This window comes from Pyrgilauda ruficollis, unplaced genomic scaffold, assembly GCF_017590135.1.
Source record: "Pyrgilauda ruficollis isolate IOZ18807 unplaced genomic scaffold, ASM1759013v1 scaffold12, whole genome shotgun sequence".
In the NCBI taxonomy this organism is placed as follows: Eukaryota; Metazoa; Chordata; class Aves; order Passeriformes; family Passeridae; genus Pyrgilauda; species Pyrgilauda ruficollis.
The window spans coordinates 14,173,384-14,195,043 of NW_024510321.1; the positions used below are offsets into that span (position 1 = coordinate 14,173,384).

Consider the following 21,660-nt stretch of genomic DNA (forward strand, 5'->3'; position numbering starts at 1 on the left):
TTGGAGTATTTAAATGTGTTCCTTGGGCATGGAAGGAACTTTAAGAGTAGATAATCTGTTGGATAACTTTCTGCCTTGCTGATAGAAAATTGGAATAGTTTGAAGGATTACTGAAAAGCAGTTTGAGGGTGTTGGGAAACTCCCAAGTTTCTGGTGGGAAAAGAGCACAGGAAGAATGGGGAAGAGTGTGTAACTTCCTTCATTGTGTTCAGCCACTCTCTCTTGCTGACTGTGGTGCTGAGAAGGACAATATGAAAAGCAAATACTGTTATTATTTTTTCCTGCCTACAGTAGAGAAATAGCTTTACTTTTCCCCCAGATTGCTGTAAGGGCTTACTGCAGCAGCAGTGGGTGTGGGGGAGTATGAACTGGAACAGGTACTTTTACTGGCTGCATAACATCCCACAAGGCCTGGGGAAATGAACGTGGGGAATACTGTGAGTCATACTTGTCAGTCTCATAAAGCAGGAGGCTTTTTAAAATTGGCCTTGGAGGGGAAGAGGTGTTTAATAGAGCAGTTGTGCAGGAGCTGTGCAAATATGGAACATAAATAATGAGCAAAGGTACTCATTAAAGCTTCTTGCCTCCTCAGAAAATGACTAAATGCAAACAACCATTGTGAAAGTTAAGAAAAATGCATCATCGTTTAAGTAGAATGGTTGCAAAAATGTGGCCATCCATGATGAAAAGAAAATTCTCTTTTTGTGAATAGCAAAATAAATTTATGTAGTTGTTGAACAGAAAACATACTTGTTGTCGGTCTGTTTGGTTTTTTTGTGCTTTCCAGTTTCCTTTGAAAAACAACAAGGCAGGAAGCTGAAAAGCAGTTTCCTAACCCAAGAACTGGTCGAAAGGGGAGGTGGTAAAGAGACCAGTCCCCAGTTCTGCTTTGGACATATCTTCAGTGTTTAGGCTGGTTTTGTATAAAAAGTTTTTTTCTTCTTTGTCCCCCTATTCATGCAGGATTTAATTTACATGTAAATACTGTGTATTCTTCAGTAAAACCCAGAGCATGTTTTTAGAGTACAGCTGCGTTTTTTTTTCTTCACTGACACAGACACTTCTTGCTGTTTTAAATTAGAGTTTTGAACAGAGCTTATGAAATGTAATTGTTCCAGTCCTGGGCTTACTTGCAGATGCTCACGTCATGGTGAGAATCTTATCTCTGATAGTAAACCTTACCAGCAGACTTAATGGACATAAAATTTTCTTGGACTACTACTTCTGCCTCTTGCAGTGTAGAGAGGCCGTCCCAAGCTTTGAAGCAGTTGGAAATGACAGATCCACCATCCCACATGCTGCTCCACTGCTGTACGTGTCCTCCGGTGGCCTCCCCTGTGTTTTAGCCCAGCTTCCTCCAGGGTGTATAGATGCAGAGGTAGTGGCAGTGTGGGTATGGGTGGATACACAACTGTGGTGATGTGTTCCTTTTGTCAGGGGACTTTCTCTGAGCACAGCTCTTCTGCAGCTGTAAGAAGGCTGCTCTAGCTGATGACAGAGGAGATAGCAAGGTGTCCTGATGGCCCTAGGACAAGTGCTGAAGCAGAATAGTTCAGGTTTTGTTTTACTGCTGGTGGGGGGGGGGGTGGTGGTGACAGAGTGATGTGGAGGTGATTGTTCTTATGCATCTGGTTGCATGGAAATGCAGCCCTACTGTCATCTGTATGACTGCACCTCCTGCATATACTTAAATCTGCCTTCTACATTGTACATAAAGGGGAAGTGGTCTTTAAAATAATGTGAAGGTGCATCTTAAAAACACCAGTGCAACTTCAACACTGATTAGAAAACTTTCCTGTAATTGTGTCTGCAAGAGGCATTGCAGCTGTATTTCTAGGGAAAGTGCTTGAACTACTGCTGTACTAGCTAACAGCACAGCAATTGTCTCACCAAGGACTTTGTTTAGAAAAGCCAAACAAAGCAATTCCCTCACTCCTGAACTTGCTGCTGTATTTCCTTTTAAAGAATTTGCTTGCTTTCTTCTGTTGGTTTCTGTAAGTTAGGTTTTACCTATTGCTGGATGTAGAGATTACCATATTTATTTAGTTCTGGTTATCTATTCTTCTGTTCACTTTTTGATGGGGAAAGAAATGACTCGCCATTCCTATTCCATTTCCTCCATTCTCCTGAGCCATCTGTTTTGCTCTGTTGTGTGTGGTTTTTAGAGGAGATAAATTTCTATTTGTTGCAATTTAAATAACCCAGTATGTAAGTGAGCTTCTGCTTGTAAGGTTTTGGAATGTTGTTGCTAACCATAGGATAAAATTTTAACTTAATAATTTTGCAAACAGAAGCTGGATGTAGTGTGCTTACAGCCACTATCAAATAAAAATTGTACAGTCAGGTGCAGGAGTGCATCAAAGTCTGAGCAGTATTGCTGTTTATGTGATCAGATAGAAACAGAAACTAGGTTGATTTTTTTCCAATTACATGCAAATTCTTATAAAAACAATCATTCCTTGTATTGCAGTCCATTACTTTATTACCATGAGATCATTGTATAGCCTGTGTGCTATGTGAGAGTATGCCTTGTGCTGGGAAATAAGCTACTACAAAATTGTGGGAGTCCACTAGTTTTTGGTCTCAGTATACTGCTAAGCACAGTGAGATACGTGGTGATTTTCTGCTGGACTGAGTATATTCATCTTCAAGACACTAAATAGTCAGTAGTGTAGTGATACAAAGCATGAGTAGAGAATTTGATCCTATAATGGCCATTGTTTTCTTTGTTTTAAAAATACTGTGATGTTTGGGAACTGCCTGAACTGTAAAATCTGGGCAGCAGCTGTGTGTCTAAAGTGACTCTTAAACATGAGAACTGTTCCTGAATTAGGGACACGTGCAATCCACAAATTTGCTGATTGTCTGAAAGCCAGTGTAACTCTTGGCTCTACATTCTGTTGCCTTGAGATTCTCTCTGGAGCTGGGCAGGCCTGCTGATGACTTTTGTGTTCTCTTTTTGCACTTCCCTCGCTGCTTTGTTGTCCTGCAACATCTCTGACATCTCCCTGGGGAGGAACCAATGGCAATGTAGAGTGTAGCTTTGAGCCTCCTTGTTTTTGGACCAATCATTTAGTGGATGCTGGTGCTCAGTGTGTTTGTTTTGCACACAGATGTTGAGGTTACCCTGTTGTATGAGTTCAGAGCACTGTTGACATAACACAGAATACCAGGTCGGGAGGGGACCTTAATAATCATCTGGTCCAACTTTTCTTGGGCAAAAGAAAGCATCATCTAGACAAGATGGCCCGGCACCCTGTCCAGTTGAATATTAAAGATGTCCAGTATTGGGGATTCCACCACTTCCCCGATGAGATTATTCCAGTGACTGGTTGTTCTCATTGTGAAAACTTTTCCTATTGTGTCTAATTGGAATCTCCTCAGGAGTAACTTGTAAAAAGGGAGATTCCATCTTTTTCAGAGACACCCTTTGAATACTAGAACATCTTTGATAATAATGTGTGATACCAGGATATGCTGTGATGAGACTGTAATTTGATCCTTTATGCTAAATCTCATTGTTTTAACCTTGCTTGCTCAATGCTATCTGCTATTACTCCAGACCTGCATAGAAGGTAGGGAGGACTAGAGAGTGAAAATCTGGGGGGGGAAAAAGATAGTCTTTGAAGCTTACTTATGAAGTCATCAAATTTTAGCATGTGCTTGTCTTCAGATAAAGACTTGCTGTATTCTGGGTTTAGACCTTCAGTTTGATTTGTCAAAACAGAAATAAAAGACTTCATGTCAGCAGTCACCAGTCCAGGAGGAAACATTGTTATGAACATAATTGAACTTTTTCACAGAGTGAACTGAGAAGCTTTGCCCCAAAGCAAGTGACTGAGCTGTTTGGATTCAAAGGCTTGCATGACATGAAGTTCTGATTTTTCTCTCAATTTGGAGAAACTTCAGCTTGGTTCTATGTTGCTGCCACTGTATCACAGAGAGGATATTGAAGCAACTAATAAACACTAAAGTGTTTCCTTCTTATTCTCACCAAAAAAAAAAAAAAAAAAAAAAGGACTGAAAAATAAGTCTCTGACTTACCAAGGAGCATATCTTGCTAGATGACCTAATATTTGAGAGTGGGTGCCATCACTTAAGAAAGTAAACAGAAAGCCATTTTAATTTTAAGCCCTATTGCAAAAACAATATTTGAGAGACATTCTATTTGTTTCTCTATGCACTGTAAGTTCTCTAATTTGCTGTTATCTGCTGTCTGGTGTGCCAAAATAATCATATGCTCCAAAGCCTTGGGTAGCTTTCTTAGTGTTGAAGGAAGAATACTGCTATGGAAGTGCCAAGGATTACTTTTTCTGTCTGACAGTTCAGGGGTGGCATTAGAATCACGGAATCATAGATTTATTTAGATTGGAGAAGGCCTCTAAGGCCATCAAGTCCAGTCATTAACCCAGCATTGCCAAGTCCACTACTAAACCATGTCCTAGGTGCCACATCTGCACGTCATTTAAATACATCTGGTGATGATGAATCAAACACTCTGGAGCTCTGGCTGATATCTGGTGTCAGAGACTGCTTTATGTTGGCTCTGAAGAAAATTGGTTTTGATGTCATAAGGCAAATCAGACACTGCAAGAAAGTTCAAGGTGTAGGTTTGGAGCAACTGTATGTGCAGCTATTGGGAAGTGCTTTACAGGAATGCTTGACAGGATTTCTGTACTGAAGCTTATATTGTCTGAATCATGTAAAACACAGAATATAAGACTAGGACCAAATTTCTTACCCTTGCTGTTTGCAGCCTTGAAGCCTTACTAATTGTGTGTACGAGGGTTGTGTGAAAATGACACATGGGCATGTCTGCTTCTGTCACTTGAGTTCAGTGTGGCATGCAGTTATGGTTGTATAGACAGACTGTGACAACTGCCAGTAACAATGTATTGTGCCAACATATTTACTGAGACATCTCTGATTTGATTTGGCAGAAGAACTGAAAATTAAATTTTCAACAGTATTTTTATATATTGTATAGAAATTATATATATATATATAAATAAAAGTTTTTGATAAGGGGAGTGGCTTAGTCTAGAGCCAACATGAACCTTGTTTGTTGCATCGGGCAGAAAATGCTACTAACAGAGCAGCTGGCATGTACCTTCCCAGGCTCCATCTGTCAGAGTCTGCATTGCTTTATAAATCACATTCCTAGTGGAGAGATTTATTTCTTGCTATAATGTTTGCAGCCTGGATTAAAATAGAATTCCTCAGTTGTTGTTTTTAAAATTTATTTATTGTTTAAGAGTGTGTGTGTGTATATGAATGATATATGTATGTCTCTTAAACTTTCTATTGGAATTAACTTCTCCCCTTAATAAAGAAGCTTTTCTCCCTCTACCTTCCTCCAAAAAGAAACTAATTTTAAAAAATTGAGACTCTTCTATTTACAGTTAATCAATAGAATGAAAAACAACTTTCTTTTCAAGTAAAAGAAAATCAGGAAGGACACAGTGAGTTTGACTAAATTTTGTCTCAGCCCATAGAAATGCTAATTTGCTATCAAGGCTATTCAGGACTGGTCAGGGGAATATTATTGATGGAAATGAAGGATTTGCTTCTAGCTGATTGTCTCGTGCATACAGGATTTGGGGGAAGGGCTTGTCTGAAACAGAGTTTGGGAATTACAGGCACTGCTGGTTACACTGCTGTATGTGTTTGTTAAACAGTAATTTGGTGTGTCTTGACCCTTGAGATAAAGAAGCTGACTAGTCAATGTTTTTTGTCAAGATAGTGTTTCTAAAATGAAACAGACTGAAATCTTGTTTGTGGTCTGTGGTGTAGTGGTGGTGGTGATCATCTCATCTTCTGGTGCCTGGAATGAATGCCAGCTTTATTGTGCAAGGTCTTTACCTGGGGAGAAGAGATTTCAAGTTCTTCCAGTTTCTCTGTGTTTTGTATAGCTGAGTTACTGCATCTTATCTAGAGAAACTCATCAGACATGGTATTATTTCATACCAGTGGGTTTTTTTTGTCTTAGATGCTGGAAGGAAATTCCCTCGAGTTGAATGGGAGATGCTAGCTTTGCTGTGTTTATTGAGGATTTCTGCCTTAGTAGATGCAAAGAATTACTGTTTACTGAATGAACTTGAAAGAATTTTAATTATGCTGGTCTTAGTTTTGGGTTTCCTTAGTGAGAGGTGTCTTGCTCTTAATGGTACCTCTCTTCTGTACTTTACCTGGCTTTCAGATTCCTCCATACTCCTGGCATAACTAGTTACTTAACTGATTGAGAGCTTTAATATTTCTATTTGACGCTACTTCTCACTATGTGAAGAGAGAAATGTGCTGAATAGTCAGTTCTATTTCTTGTTTTCACTGTCAGTGAAGGATTGACTGTCAGCCTCCTGGAGAGGCCTTGGACAGGAGGTAGGCATGTTCAGTGACTGCAATATTTTGCTCTTAATAGCTTGCAGGTTGTGGGGGTAATTAAAATCTTGAGCTTTTACTTGCACAAATTACACAAATTCAGGAATGGTAGAAAACTACAACCTAGTTTTCTATGACAAGTTTTTTATCATAACTTGTCATGTTTTTCATGACAAGTTATGATAAAAATCACTTCAGTAAAACCCTTGAGTATTTTTGTGAGCATTGCATAAACTTTAATACTGATTTCTATGATGCAGAATTTTAGTTGAGATTTCCCAGTGGTCTGGAATGTGTGTGGCTTTTTGGCTTTAGTACTGCTTCGTATGGAGGCTGGGTTGGTCTTGTCATTTTAACAGGCTGTACTTGGACTAAGTCCCTTCCTGTTCTTTGTCCCCACATAAATGCTTGCTTTTTGAGTTTCCCAGAGTTGTTTTTACTGATGATAATAATGATATGAATAGCAGAGCAAGGGGTTCCAGTAACAAGGGATATGGATAGTGATCTGCTTAAGTTGAACAAAGGCATTAGGTGAAGCAAAGTGTACTGGTGACTCTACAGCCTTGTTTGTGGTGCTTTTGAGGATGTCTCTTGTCCTAGTACATTGGACAAGGGTTGAGTTTGAGCTTCTGAGCTAACCCTTCTGATAGCTTGCTTCACTTTTAGTGGAGGAATTGGGGTGCTGATAAGTGAAGAACAGTCCAAATACCAGGCCAGAGATAACTGTGGATATTGGGATGCACTCAGCACATCATCCACCCCCTTGAAGTATTGCCTAGCCTAATGAATTGCAGAGAGAATTTCTTCAGTGGAATTGCTGTATGGCACAAGTACTGTAAACCTGTTGCAGGAGACAGTTGACACACCTGATTGATACTCTTATTTTTACCTGCATGGCATATGTGATGTAAGCAACCCCTTTTGTAAATTTTGAAACCTTAGTTTCCTATGCCACTTTGGAATGTCATATCATATATCCCTTAAGGCTGTATCTGTGGTGATAAAAACCCTGAATGCTCCCTGCTGAGTACCTGCTACTAATAACCACAGCCTGTGTAGATCTACTTGGATGGCTTCCAGGTAGGTGGCTGGCTCCTAAAAGTTCTTCAGAGTATAGAAACTTGTGGCACTTGCTGCTGTGACTTGTCAGTGTTTCTCTCTTCTTTAATGTATAACTGATACTCTGATGTAATAACCATCCATAACAGCCAAAAAGTCTACTATGGTGCAGTGTGTTTACAAAGCAATCTGACAAGCTCTGTGAAAACTGATAAGGGAGAGCCTGTATCTGTGGGGTACCTACTTCAGTATGTAGCTCTTCAGTTATTTACAGTGATCTAGGGACATGATATTGAACATAAATTACATTTAGTTCCTGAGCCAAAAGTCTAATCTGTTGTATATGGCATATTTAAACCTTTTACAAACACATTACTGCTGCTTGGATGTGAAATACTTGGTCTAAGAACATGTATTGTGAATAGTTTAGAGATGTCCAGGCTTTTTGCAGTTAGCAGTCAGAAGTAACAAATAAACCCTCAAGACCAGCTTTGATTTGTTGAAAACCTTATCAGATCAGTGAAGCAGCAACTTTAGACTCAAATATCTGAAGTGCCGCATAATGTTACAAGGTGTGTTCCTGTTTTCTGAGTGTGGAAACCACTTTTCAGGAATCCATTCCTTCCACTTGGAAGTGTCCCCAGGTATTTCTGAGACAGGTTAAAGTACTGATGTCTAGGAGTCTCCAAGCCACTTCTAGAATGTACATCTTCATCATTCTGTAAAAGTATTTCCTATTGACTTGAAAAGTTAGGTGCTGTAGGTTGTAGTTAACATAAGCCCATAAGATAAAAATTTTGACTGGGTGGTTTGATACAGATCTCGGAGTTAAAATGGCAAGACGTTAGTGAAGAAAACAGGACTTGGAAACCCCGACTGTAGTGCTTGTGTTATCAGAAAGCATACTGTAAATACCAAAGATAGATACATGATGAGATGAACAAATGAGACTACTAATGAATGTATTGATGACTTTGCATAGCTGCATTCTGTGATGCGTGATAGAGATAGTTGCCACAGGAATTCCGCTGATTGTAGTAATACTAATTTTATCTTTAATCAACTAATGGTAGCTAGAATTCTTCCTCAAAAAGACCAAAGCATAAAACTGAACAATTTTCTTGTGTTTGCTTGTGAAGCAAACCCAAATGTCCTGCAGTGTTGCATTTTAAAGGTGCATAAGCAGTGACAGCAAAGGCAAATAGAATTGAGTGTAAACCTGTTCTTGTAGCTTGATTGCTGAGAGTGATCAAGTCCAGCAACAGAACTCCAAGCATCTGAACAGCTATTGAGCACTCAATACTTTAGAGTTCTGTTTAACTTACTGACTTACTGTTTTAGGGCAGTTCTTTGTTAGTAGTTTATCCTGGATGAGTTTTTCTGTGCTTAAATTTGCACATATTCCAACAGCTTGAAGATGAAAAATGTGGAGCAGGCCATGCCACATACTAAGGAGGTTTTGGTTTGTTTTTGCTAGGCCAGCCAGCTTCGGTGTGATCTGATAAGCTGCTTTCTGGCCTTTGTCAAATGGAACCAGTTGTTCTGGTGGGGAATTTATCTTACAGGGAGTTTCAAGGACAGCGAATGGAACTGAAGTTGAAAGAGGCAGAAGAGAGGTTGGACAGCAGGTGCTGAGGGTATGGACTGGTGTGTTTGCAGGGGAAAGTTTGACTTCTGAAGATGATTTTGCAGTGTGAACTGATGAGATTTGTGGAGGGAGCCTGCACATGCTGTGTGCTGTATGAACTGGCACATGGTGGGAATTAGCTGAGAGAGAGGGAGATGAGAGGGCAGATGGCTTGAACAATGCAGACACAGTGTTGTGGGGATGTGCCTGTGTGGACGGCATTTTGGAGAGGGGAAGGTGTGACTTGTAAAGATCAGCTGTAGAGTGATGGAGAGGTTCCTCATCATTTGACCTTGACATGTCACTGAACTGAAGACTCACTAATTAAGCTTCTAGTCTGTTTTAATTGTGTCAATTGCCTGGGTGTAGAACCAGTTTTGACTTGACAATAGTATTTATGTAAACTGTTCAAGGAAGCTTTAAAATGCAAGTTGCATTTGACAAAAATACATGGTATGCAGTGTGGAGTGCCATGCAGTTTTAACTCTCTATGTACATCATTAAATTACATGAGAGGTTTTCTTTTTAAATTTTTTTAGTATTAAAGCTAGTTATGTGAAAGCAGTTTCAAACAGCAATTTTCTCATAGCCACATGGCTGGTAGTGGTGAACTGGGGATACAGGTGGGAGCTTACAGGAGGGAAACTTCAAAAGCTGTGATGTTCTGTAAAGAATATCCACTTTTCTGCTGGAGGGATCAAATTTTTGTTTCTGTCAAGGACAACTGGTGAAAAAAACAATTTCTTTGAAGCTTTTAATACTAGATTGCAAAGTAATTCTGAACCATTAGGAAAGAAGTCAGGTGACAATCTTTGTATTGTGTTGTCTCAAAACTGAGTAGTTAACTAGTGCTTATATATTACACTGAATGTAAACACGTGTGCTGTCTTCTAGTCTGCTTTCAGTTTTTGCTTAAAAAGAGATGTGAAAGTAAGAGTTGAAGAGCACTGGAACTCTCTGCTCCCTCCTGTTTCTGTCGCACAGTTCTTGGCTTCTCCCTCTACCCTCCTGCCTTTGCTGTCTGTGAAAAATTTAGCTTATATCTTGTGGATGCCAGCAGTTCACATTAAAATAATGCAAAAGACTGTATGTCAAGTTAGTTCTAATCTAAACTGTTAATCGACAAACTGAAACTGCCTGAATTATCTGCAAGGCTTGAAAATGTTCCTAATCTAGTTCTTATAGGACATGAAATGCATTCCACATCTCAACTATGTTCGTTTAATCCTGCTGCCAAAGTAGTAATTTGAGCAAATAACTAAAAAGTTTGGTGCTTAGGCAAATGAGAGCAAGACATTTAATCAATGAATCATTACAGATGAAAAGAAACTTGTTATACACTGGTTTTCTTCTTTGACAACACTCAGTAATGGAGTGCTGTGACTTTGTCACCTGTTAGTGTTTAGCCTAATAGTATTTAATTGAAACTTTGTAATAGGAAAACTTGTTAAGTAAAGGCTGCAGATCTCCACTTGAGTTTATATGAAGTTACACTAATGTTGACTGCTGCTTTATTGGTTGTATCTGGTTCGGTAAACCTTTTATTTCAGACACCACTGATCTGCTACCTACATTTTTACCATTTTCCGCAGTGGCAGAAATTAAAGTATGAATTATCAGTTGTTTTCTTTAGGCTGTAGTTCAGCAGGACAATGTTTTTAAAGTCACTGCTAGCTGTGGTTTGAAGTTTAAAATGCTTCTTTGGAAAGCCAGCTTTCAGAAATTTGTTTCTTGAACCTTTAGTAGTTGTTTTGCAGGTTATGTTTTCTGAAGAAGCGAAGTGACTTTTACTATTTTTTTCTGACAGCTAGAAATGCCAGTACTATTTTTAGATGAAAGGTAACTTTGTTTGCAAAAAATACTAAAAAATGGAGTTTTACATAGTCTGTCCTTAGTACCTGCAATAGCTGTTCTGCCTTTTGGCAGCAGATTACATTGAACCATTCTTGCTGCTTCACATTTTAGAAGGTATCTGTATATGAATTCCATTTGAAGGCTGGCATTAACCAAGTGTCACTAATAGGTGTCAAACATTGCTAGGAATGTTAGTCATGAATATGAACAAAATTCCTGGATTGGGGGGAACTCACCGGTGTTTAAAAATATATATAAGCAAAATGTAGCATAGCTTAACATGTTGCAGTATTTAGGTAATGATGCAACTTCTATAATGTATATGAACAGCTTGCCTTCTGGTTTTCTTCTTCAAAATAGGAGACAGGACTTAAAAATGAATGAGTGTTTGGAAACTGGAAAACATAGGGCTCAGCTGAATGCTAATGGAATATCTTTGTTTCCTTGCTTTGTGCTTAACATTGTAGCTCTTGCATGCAATGTGTGTAGAGTGTTATTCAAAGAAATCAACAATAAAAATAGAAGCCTAATTAGAAGGGGCTATTAATATGGACTTTTTCTATTGGTTGCTGAGGTCTACTGTTTGTTCCACAAATGCATAAAATTAGGAAGAAACTAGCACTGAGTCATTGTGTACGGCAGACTCTTCCTTATGTGGTGCATCTCTATTGCAAGTGGAAGGAAATTCTGGATAGCTGCAGTTTGCTAGTTGGGTAACAGATGAAATACATCACCTCCACTGCCATCTCCTACGGCGTGATGCAGGCAGTACTTCAAGAGGGATTCTGTCTGTGTGTTTTCATGGTAGAGGTGGTGTTGGTATCTCCCATCCTGTCAGAGGGGAGGGACTTCAGCCATGCAACTCAAGTAATGTAAACAGTTCCTGGTCTTGGGCTGGAGCCATTCCCCAGGAATGAGGGACAGATTGAGGACTTCACCTTAGCAAGGTGTGATTTCAGTGGGAAGGTTACCCTTTCTCTATATTTTTACCCTTCAGGGGAAAGCATATATTCCCTTCTGATACCAAAACAAGTGTGTCTCCTCAGTCAGTGATGAACTTTCCCAGCTGTCAAGGAAAGCTTATTGAGTTTTTGTGTAAGGAGGGATAATTTCACAAGTACTCTTGCGTGCAGGAGGCCTCTGTGCATGCCATCCTGATGCTTTACTCATCCTTCTCCTGGTCTGTGGGAGTAGTAGCCACCATAGCTGGAGGGTGGCCTTTGTACATGGCATGTGTAATAGGGGACACCCAACTGTGGGAAAATGTTTTTCGGTCTTGATTAGCCCGGGCTACATGACCTCATAAGAAATGGCAAAAGGAGCATTTCAGTGGTCATGGGGATTTGGAGGCTTTTTGAGAAATGAGAGATTGGGCAGGCTTTAGAAAATCAACTCCAACAAATCACGGTAGTATTGTTTTTTTCTACTGAATGAATTGTTTCTTGGCATCTAAATTTATTATTGTTAAATATTTTTCAAATACTTTCTCACCTCTGTATGACTGAGATTTTTCATGCAGATCAAGTACTTTGGCTGCTCAGCCAGAGCTTCTTGATTACAGATTCTTCGAAATACAGGTTGTATTTTTTGTTCCTGTCCTTTTTCCCCATCCTCTTCCTGGCCTAAAGCAGATGTCTTGTTGTTTTGCTTTACAGGCTCCAGACAAAAGGAAAGCATTAGAAGAGACCAAAGCCTACACAACTCAGTCTCTAGCCAGTGTTGCTTATCAGATCAATGCACTGGCCAACAATGTATTACAACTGCTGGACATCCAAGCGTCCCAGCTACGGAGGATGGAGTCCTCCATCAACCATATCTCCCAGGTAATCTCTTTTCTTTTTTAGTAGAGTGTTGGAGGAGGCATTATTGTGTCTCTTATTATTGAGTTGGATAGTTTATGTTGACTTCTTTATTGTGATAGAAAATGGTAAGGCATTTTTTTTCCTAATATTTATGAAACATGCTTTGTGATTAAGGTCATGTATCAAGAATGCTGGAATTATATTTGATTTGAAGCAGGAATTAATTATTAAGATTTCAAGATCCGAAGCTGTGCTTGAGGGAGGGGTAGAGAGAAGGATTCTGTTTCTGAAGGAAATCCAGTTAGAAGTGCCATATGGGAGGTGGTATTTTATTTAACACATGCAGTGAGTTCATTTGTTTTCATAGCCTTGCAGGATATAATTTCATGTGCTGTGTGGAAGGAGAGAGGGGTTCACATGCTGCCATTACCTGCTCAAGCCAAACTCCTTCCCAGCCAAGGCAGTTGGATTAGTGAGCTGACCTGACTTGAACTGTGACTGCAGTATTATTGGAGTTCCTCCAGTGAGGACATAGAAATAGATGACAGGAAAGAATAGGTCTATCCCTCTCTGTGGCAGCCTGTATTTCCCTGGCTGAAGCTTCACCCTGGCTGCCTGCTTCTGTGGGGGGGAAGCATTGCTGCTGCTGTCTGTCTTGTACCTGATCATTGGCCTGATTGTATGCTAACTCAGCCAAAAATGTCTGCTGTGTTTAATCTGGAAGTGGCTTGCTGCATAACCAGGTGTGTGCCATCTTAGTGCCAGTGGAGGCAGGGACAGGACTCTGTTATTTCACCCTTACATTGCTTTTCTGAAATGGGCTTGAGGGAGTTGTTAAAAGCCCAGTATCCACTCTCTTGTGCTCTTACTGAAATGCCTTTGTCCTACATCTCTTTGAGATGTTTTGTAAACAAATAGCACAGGATGCAACCTAAAACGTTCTTCAGTGCAGCCAGTGAATTGAAAACCTTAGCTGGTCAACCAGCATCCTGTTGGTGGTACACCTTAGACAAATGCGTGAAAGAAAATGCTTCTTATGGTCTCTGCTGTCTCCCTTCCCAGCCCTACTAACTCTTACTGGTTTTTTAGAGTTGTGGTTTCTAAACATCTTTGAGAAAAGGCAGCACAGTGGTTTTATCAAAAGCATGTCAGCAGGGAGAAGATTCTAGTGCATATGGAATGACCCTCCTAGTGAAAAACCTATCAAAAAGGCATGTGAGGTTAACATGTGCTGAGAACTAAACAATGCTAAAAGCTGTGTGAAGTATTTAAAAAGTACCTGCCACTGAAACAGGAAAGTAGGAGGAAATGAAATTGCTGTAGATAAGCTTTTTTTCTGTTAAGTATTCAGAGATGCTGGGATTATGACTACTTTTTAAGAAATGGCTGAAAAAAGAACTGAATCTACAGATTTTCTCAAGCATTGGATGCCCTCTTATGCTAAGCACATCTTTTCTTGAGTGTTTGAGAGCTGCAGTGTGTGTATCTGAAGCGATTATTGTTAAATTCTGATTGGCTCACTAGTGTGGCTAACCATGGAAAAAGCTAAAATGTTTGATACTAGCATAAAAGGTGTTAACCCACTGTACTATTTCCTGCTTGGGTTGAAGGCACTATGCTGAAAGCTATTGAGTCACCTGATACATGAACTGTTTGCTAAAGGCTGTGAACAATCAGTGCTTTGTAAAGCTTTTGAGGAGTGTTTAACAAGGTCACTTGCTTGTAGTTTCTGTCCTGGTTGGTCTTTCCTGAAACTAATCCTTGCTTATAAATGAACTTCTGCAGACTAATTTTGTAGAATTAAACTGGATACAGATAATGCACACATACCAGCTCAGCTATTTGCTTTGAAGTGTTTCTGCTCAAATGCTTCAGCTGCCTTTCTTAAATCGGCTGTACAATTGCTGTGATACTGTTGTAAAATACTTCGGGAACTCCAGAGTGTCCTTCCCTGAGCCTGTATCCATTGTGAATATTTTCATGTTACTAAACCATGAGGATGAACCAATTCTCAAAATGGCATTCTTTTTCATGAAAGAAGTATTGCTTAGAAACACAGAACTGAGGCATTGCCAGGTCAATTACTCGATTCTGGGTTTTGCAAAAAAGAGCAGCTGTCTGTGAAATAAAGTACAATTTTATAGTTCTTCTAAGGAGGAAAGTCCTGTGGCTCTTCTGAGCCCACATGGTTTCTGTTTCCATACTGGTTTTCAGTTCACTATGCATGTTCTCCAGAATTACTCTAAGCTAAATCCCTGGACAGCTAAGCCTGATTAGTAGCCACTGTATTTTTCCTGGCTTTGTATCCTCTTCACTGGAAAAAGCAGTCATTAAAAGTTAGGTGTTGGACTAGTGTGTTATATTGTTACTGGGCCTAATTTTAGAGATGGAAATTGTGCTGCTTGGTTTTACAGGAAAAAATTTGTTTGGTTTTGGTTTCTGGTTGAGCACAAACACAGAGGCTTCACATGAGTAATTGCAGTGTGGTGAGGGAGCACTTTTCTGAGGTGGAGGCAATGGAATGGCTTTCTCATAGCAGCCAGAGCAAAAAACTGCCCAGCTGCATCTGTATTTTCTGTAGTTGCAGCTGTCTTTCAAGCTGTAATGCCTGGGTCTGGAGTAACCTGCCATGTGATTGTTTACTACACCCAGTACAGAGGGCTGTGCATAGAGCTCAGCTCTTTGGTTTAAATCCTTCATGTTGACCTGGAGCGTTGCCTGAAGCTGACTTGACCTTTCCAAGCTGCTGTGGTATGGCAGAGCAGAGACTTGGTTACTCTGCTGGAGAAGTTTGGAAACCCTTCTGATATAAGGGATCCTACTTAGCCTGTTAGGCAAGATTTGGGGGGAGGGGAAAGATAGTAAGTGTATACTTTGCACCAACACAAGCATCAAGACTTCACTGATGACATTAACTTAACAAATGTGCTGGACACCATCCTACAAGAAGTGTCAAATGCAGGATCCAGGGAACTACAAGCCTGTCAGCCTGATCTCAGTGCCAGAGAAGATAATGGAACACTTCACCTTGTGTGCTAACATGTGACACATGAAACCAGGGAATCAGGCCCAGCCAGGATGTGTTTGTGGAGGCAGGTCCTGCTTGACCAACCTGATCCCCTTAGATGATAAAGGAGACCCACTTAGTGGATGAGCAAGAAGCTGTGGATATGTCTACCTGGACATTAGTAAAGCCTTTGGCACCATTTCTCACAGCATCTCCTGGAGAAATTGGCTGCTCATGGCTTGGATGGGTGTGTTCTTTGCTGGGTAGAAAACTGTAGGGTTGGCCAGGCTCGGGAGTGTTGGTGAATGGAGCTCCATCCAGCTGCTCACTGGTCACCAGTGGTGTTCCCCAGGGCTTGTTATTGGGACCGGTCCTATTTAATATCTTTGTCCGTGATCTGGGTGAGGGGATTGAGAGCACCCTCAGTCAGTTTGCAGACACAGCAAGTGTGGTGGAAGTGTTGATCTGCTGGAGGGCTGGAAGGCTCTGGATGGGGATCTGGACAGGCTGGATGGAACGGAAGAGGCTGATGGGGAGAAGTATCTGGGAAGCTGCCCAGCAGAAAAGGACTGGGAGTTGTTGGTCAGCAGAAGCTGCATCTGACACAGCATGTGGCCAAGACCCCAGTGCTGTCCTGGCCTGTGTCAGAAATAATGTGGCCAGCAGGACTAGAGCAGTGATCATCCCTCTGTACTCAGCGCTGTTTCTTGGTTGTACTCAGCTCTTCCTCTCCTCTTCTTGGAAATGAAAGTTGACTTAAAACATGTACTTTAAGATAAATTTTTTGCTGCTTAATTTCTATAAAGTTCAAGAGAAGGAAGATGGGACAGCCAGATTTCTCAGAGGAGAGAGGTTGACAGGGGCATCCTTGTTTACTGTGTCAAAACTGAAAAATGTAACAGATCAGCGCTCATGTTTATGTCAGAGCTGCAGCACTGGGTGTAGCAACTATTCTTTTTTTTTTTTTTCCCCTCTACATAAACAGTTTTTAAATAGCTCAGTATTTAAATCCAAGCATGAAGAAAGAAATAGTCTCCATTTAAAGAAATTATAATTTTCACCAGGAAACACTGCCTCCCTTAAACATTCAGTGTGAAGATTTTCTTCTGCATCTGAACCTCTCCTCTAATGTGAGATAGGGACTATTGCAAAAAAATGAGTTCTGAAAGTATCACTCTCAGCAAAAAAAAATACACACACATCTTTTGTTACCATTTAAACTTATAAGCTTTTAGAACTAAAAAAATAATTTAAAAATTTCCCTGAATTAGTTCAGAAGAATCTTGCCTGTTACCATCCATGTCAGATTAATTGCATGTGTAATTAAAGTGCTGTATGCAAGTAGAAAGCCAAATGCCTTATGTTGCTATGGCATGGTTGTGTAGGTAAAGTCAGGGCAACAGTGCAGATAGGCAAATGTTTTCTTGTAGCCTTTCTGAATCCTACAGCTGTAGCCTGTGTTGAATCACACATAGACAATCCCAAATGCTAAGGCCTTTCCAATGGATTAGCTGCCACTCAGGACTGATGTGGATTAGGTTTCAGAGAAGTCCTGCTGAACATATTCTGGGGCTGTAAGGGGTGAGCTCCAAAGTGGTAGCAAGTTGATGTTTGACAGGGAAGAGGAGCCCAAGAACTGTTACATGCTTAACCTGTCTCTGGGGTTTGAAGAGGCAAAAGGCAGTGCAGGTACTGTGGTGACTCTTTATGATTGAGTTTTTGTGGGAAAGAGCTTTTAGAGTGTATGTGTACTTTGGATTAATGTGATGCTGCATTTAGAGATCGTAGTGTATGGTCACAACACAGTTTAATTCACGTTTGAAAGCCAAGAAGGAGAAACAGGGTAGAAAATGTGACAGATCTGTTGATGAACGTGGATGGTCATGCCTAGAAGCAAGCAATTACATGAAGTACTTTTGCTCCCATCTGTAAGTGTACTAAAGACCTTTCCAGATTCTCTTAATGGTGACTGTGCTTGCAAAGTACAGCTGTCCAGGTACTTCTATGCTGAAGTTGCCTCATTAAAAAGAAGTAAATGCTTAGACCCCTGACCTTTGTCTCTGGCACGAAGAACATATGGGCTAGATGGAAGGACTGTTAATTGGAGAGATTAGCCAGAACTAGCAAATGGTTGACTGCTGCTAACAAGCAGGGTCAGTACTAGAGCCCATAGTGTTCAGAACATTCTTTGGAGACCATTCAGAACATAAAGCATATCCTCAGCAAATCTGGGACTAACTCTAAGTTAGGAAGGGTGATTCATACACTGAATGGCAGAGCTTCAGTATGCAGGGCTCTTATTGAACCAGCAAAAATCTTGGCAAACTGGGCAAGGTGCAAGGTCCTACACCCGAGGGTAGGGCCTGATGTGCATTTGTATGCACTGGGAGGTGACTGTGTGAGTAGTCATGGGTTGGAAAGGAGCTGATGTGCTGATGGGTGCTGTGCTGAGCATGAGCCAACACCACAAGCCTATCTGAATAAGTGAAGCATGTGTTGGGGCTGCCTTGGGGGGATTGTGGCTGACAGATGAAAGGCAGTAATGCAGTTTCATTGGGAGTGCTGGGTCTGGCTTGGTTTGTTTTTTTTTTTTTTTTTTTTTTTTTGTTTTTTTTTTTTTTTTTTTTCCCCCTTGGTCACCTCTGCATTGTTCAAGAGTGATTTAGGGAAACCAGAGACAGTCCAGCAGACAGGGATGCAGAGATGGTCAGCAGCATGGAACATGCAGCCTGCAAGGAGAGGTTGAGGGAGTTGTGTTAGTTTGGTCTGATAAAGAAAAAGCAAAGCAGTCATGTCATAGTAGCCTAGTAGTACGTAAGTCTGTCTCTGCAGTTAGTCTTTTGCCTGATAGTGACAGTATAATGTTAAACAGCTAGCCATAAGCTGAAGCGTGGCAGATTAGTGCATGGAGCTGGGAAAAGCCTTTTTATTTTGGAGTGTGATGCAGCATTGGATCTCTGCCACGAGTCTTTTTGGTATTACACTGCAGCAGCTGGATGTATCCTGAAAGCTGACTTTGTATCCTTGAAAGGCATATGATAAGTTATAGGAACTGATTGGTTGTGGAGGGGGGAAGATAATTACGAAGTCAGGGGAGAAGCTGCCATCATGCATCTACAAATGTTGTAAGCTCCACTTCAATCAAACTTTCCTTTCCACACGTCCAGAAGTGTGTGGAGAGACCGAAAAGTATCAGCAGGAACTAGTGCATCATCTAATGTTGTATACATTAGAAAGATAATGTCTTCTGTCTGGTTCTCTTGGATTGCCTATGTCTGTCAGCAGCCACAAATACTCTAAATATGGCAAGAAACTTGCACCTTTTGTTTAGATTAAGCTTGCCTTGGGTGACGTTCTCTCTCCTAATAAAGTGCTGACAGTTATCTGTGGCCTTTGCTTCACATCCTGTTCTTCCTGTTCTCTCCCTGATAGAGGCCAAGGCTCCAAGAAGTTGTGCTGTGCTTGCTCTGTTTATCTGTCTGCTTATGAAAATTGTTGTCAACTTTGTGCATATCAGCTTCTACATGATATATATATATAAATTGCTCAGAAAATAGTATGTGTAAGAGTTGCCTTGTCAGCCATTCAGCTGAGAAATTCCCTTCATGTCCACAAATGAATACATGTAGGATGTCTGTAATCCCTGTGCAGTTCAGCTGATGCAGTCAAAAAGAAAACCCCAGCACATTACCAACAAACAAATCAAAGCAGCCCTCCCATGATACTTAGTTATGAACACCTATGAGAGAGCAACCACAATGTCAGCCTTTCTGTGATGGGGAAGAGCAGTTGCTTTGATGAAGAAGAAATTGAACCAGAAACTTTTGTTGTACACTTTTTTTTGTTTTTCCCTGTGGAATGCAAGGTTTTGAACCTAATTTTGGGGAATGAGCAAAGTTGCTTACTTTATTAGCCATTGACTGTCATGAATTCCTTCATATGCTTATTCCCATTCCACTGTCTGCTAAGAAGGGCAGTCTGAATGCATAATTTTCAATGTAGTTTAGACCATTAAAACCTTCTTTCTGGTCAGTGGTTATTTCGCTGTAAGCTCTAGATACCTCATTAAATACTAAATTAAGAGGCCTGATGCAGCCTCTTGTTTTCTGAACTCAAAGCCAAAAATCCAGGACTGTGAACATGACTCAAAGGCCTTTTGGACAATTTTGTGTAACAAAGGAGTCATCAGTGTTTGTGCAGTCTTTTTAATGAAAACCTCTCGTATCTGGGAGATGCACCACACAGGCCAAATGCGTCACTAACCTGATATGAAGTCACAAATTGGACTTTCCAAGGAATCTTGTTGTTTTTTTAATCAGATGCATCTGATTAGCTTGCTGCCTGAAATTGGTGGTTTACTAAGACTTGAAACAGAAGGAAAATCAGTCTTCACGTATGAATAATTCCTGGTTTACATCAAATTAAAGCTTTATCTCTGTCAGTGTTTTAATTACATAAATGCAGTGTATGAGATGATGAGAACATTGTGCCTAATAAAACAGCAGGTAGCCAGCTACCAAAGCATTTACGCAGTTGTTGTACCTTTGCCATCCAGTGCAGCTATTTGGAATGTTGGTTTTTGTGGTAGTGGTGTGCTTTAGCTGACTCTTTTTGGGGGAATGGAGGGGAAGAACAAGTAAAAGAAGCTTACTGTGAAGATGAGCAGCAACATTCATTGTACAGAATCACTGAAGCTGCCACTCAAGCACAAAACCAAATCCTGCTGGGTGCTTGTGGCTGGACTTCTTGTGCCATTCAGATAGGAATTGCTTAGTATTTTCTGCTGGCTGGTTATAAGTGCTTAGTTAACTTTGATCTGCAGGTGGAAAACCAAGTAATGATTCACATGAGTGTTTATCAGCCAGTAATAACACTCTGCTGCTTTGACTTTATTCTCTTTATTAGCAGCCTTTTGGGATCCACTGATATATGTTGTGCATGTCTTGTAAAAGCCCCCTTACGGGTCATATACATACAGAGAACACTTTATTAGTTCATGGGAGGTCTGTGAATTACTTGGTAGCTGCTCTTCTAAAGCTGGGACAACTTCTGGTTTTTTTTTGTAACTTTGAAAAAGTGTGTATGAAGTATGACAATCTGTCCAACTATGTTAATCTTACTAACATTGTTGTGTGGCTCTGGAGCCTCAGTGGAAGCCCTTCCCTTCCCCGGCATCATCTGTGCATCACTGGGGCAGTCACAGACCACAAAGGGAAGTTTCCCTTTGCTGTACCGGAAAAAAATGTGAAATGGTGTTGGGTGATATAATTTATGGCTAAAGACTTAAATAGGTTACCCTGAACATTGTTTATTCGGGACAGCTTATTTTGCTGGAGAATATTGTTAATTCTTCCCTGACCCTGCTGTTGGTGCCACCATAGAGGGGGCATTGTAGCCATAGTGGAAATAAAACTGTAAATTCGTTTGTTTAAAAGCTGTCCTCTATATAGGGTTTTTATTTTTTGACAAAACACAGAATGTGTATTGAACAAGCGCATTTTGAGTGACAATTAGCTAAGGCCATCATTTGCTCTTTCAGTCATTCCCGTTTTGAATGTTTACTATGCATGTAGAAGTCAAAAAAGCATGAAAGTATGTGTGCCTCTTTCTCAATTCCAAAATACAGTTTACTAAAGCTTTCATTTTCCTCTCTAATATTAAATTCCAGTTCCAACAAATCGTTATATTATTTAATAATTTTGGCTAATATTGTACCTAATTCTATCTTATGGGCATAAAAATGTAAGTAATATGTGACCCAAGAATTGTATATTGACTGTGATGGTTTTGTGTGTTGTTTGCTTCCTCTTTGAGAATCTGCTGAGTAGCTGTGACTTCTTAATGAATGTATCCTTGTATGAGTGCTAATGTTCAATGTAGTTTCACCTGTTCATGCCTAAAACATTTGCTTCTTCCCCTCACACGTTGTCCTA

At 40.3% G+C, this 21,660-nt stretch overlaps 1 protein-coding gene across 9 annotated transcripts in view; it reads left to right on the forward strand.

Moving 5' to 3' along the window:
• The window catches only part of ABI1 (abl interactor 1), a 77,461-nt gene that overhangs the window by 10,652 nt on the left and 45,149 nt on the right, over nucleotides 1-21,660 (forward strand). For all 9 annotated transcript variants that reach the window (XM_041488492.1, XM_041488501.1, XM_041488445.1 and 6 more), the window contains exon 2: nucleotides 12,574-12,741. In XM_041488492.1, coding sequence (XP_041344426.1) covers nucleotides 12,574-12,741 — 168 coding nt within the window. The remainder of the gene's footprint in view (nucleotides 1-12,573; nucleotides 12,742-21,660) is intronic.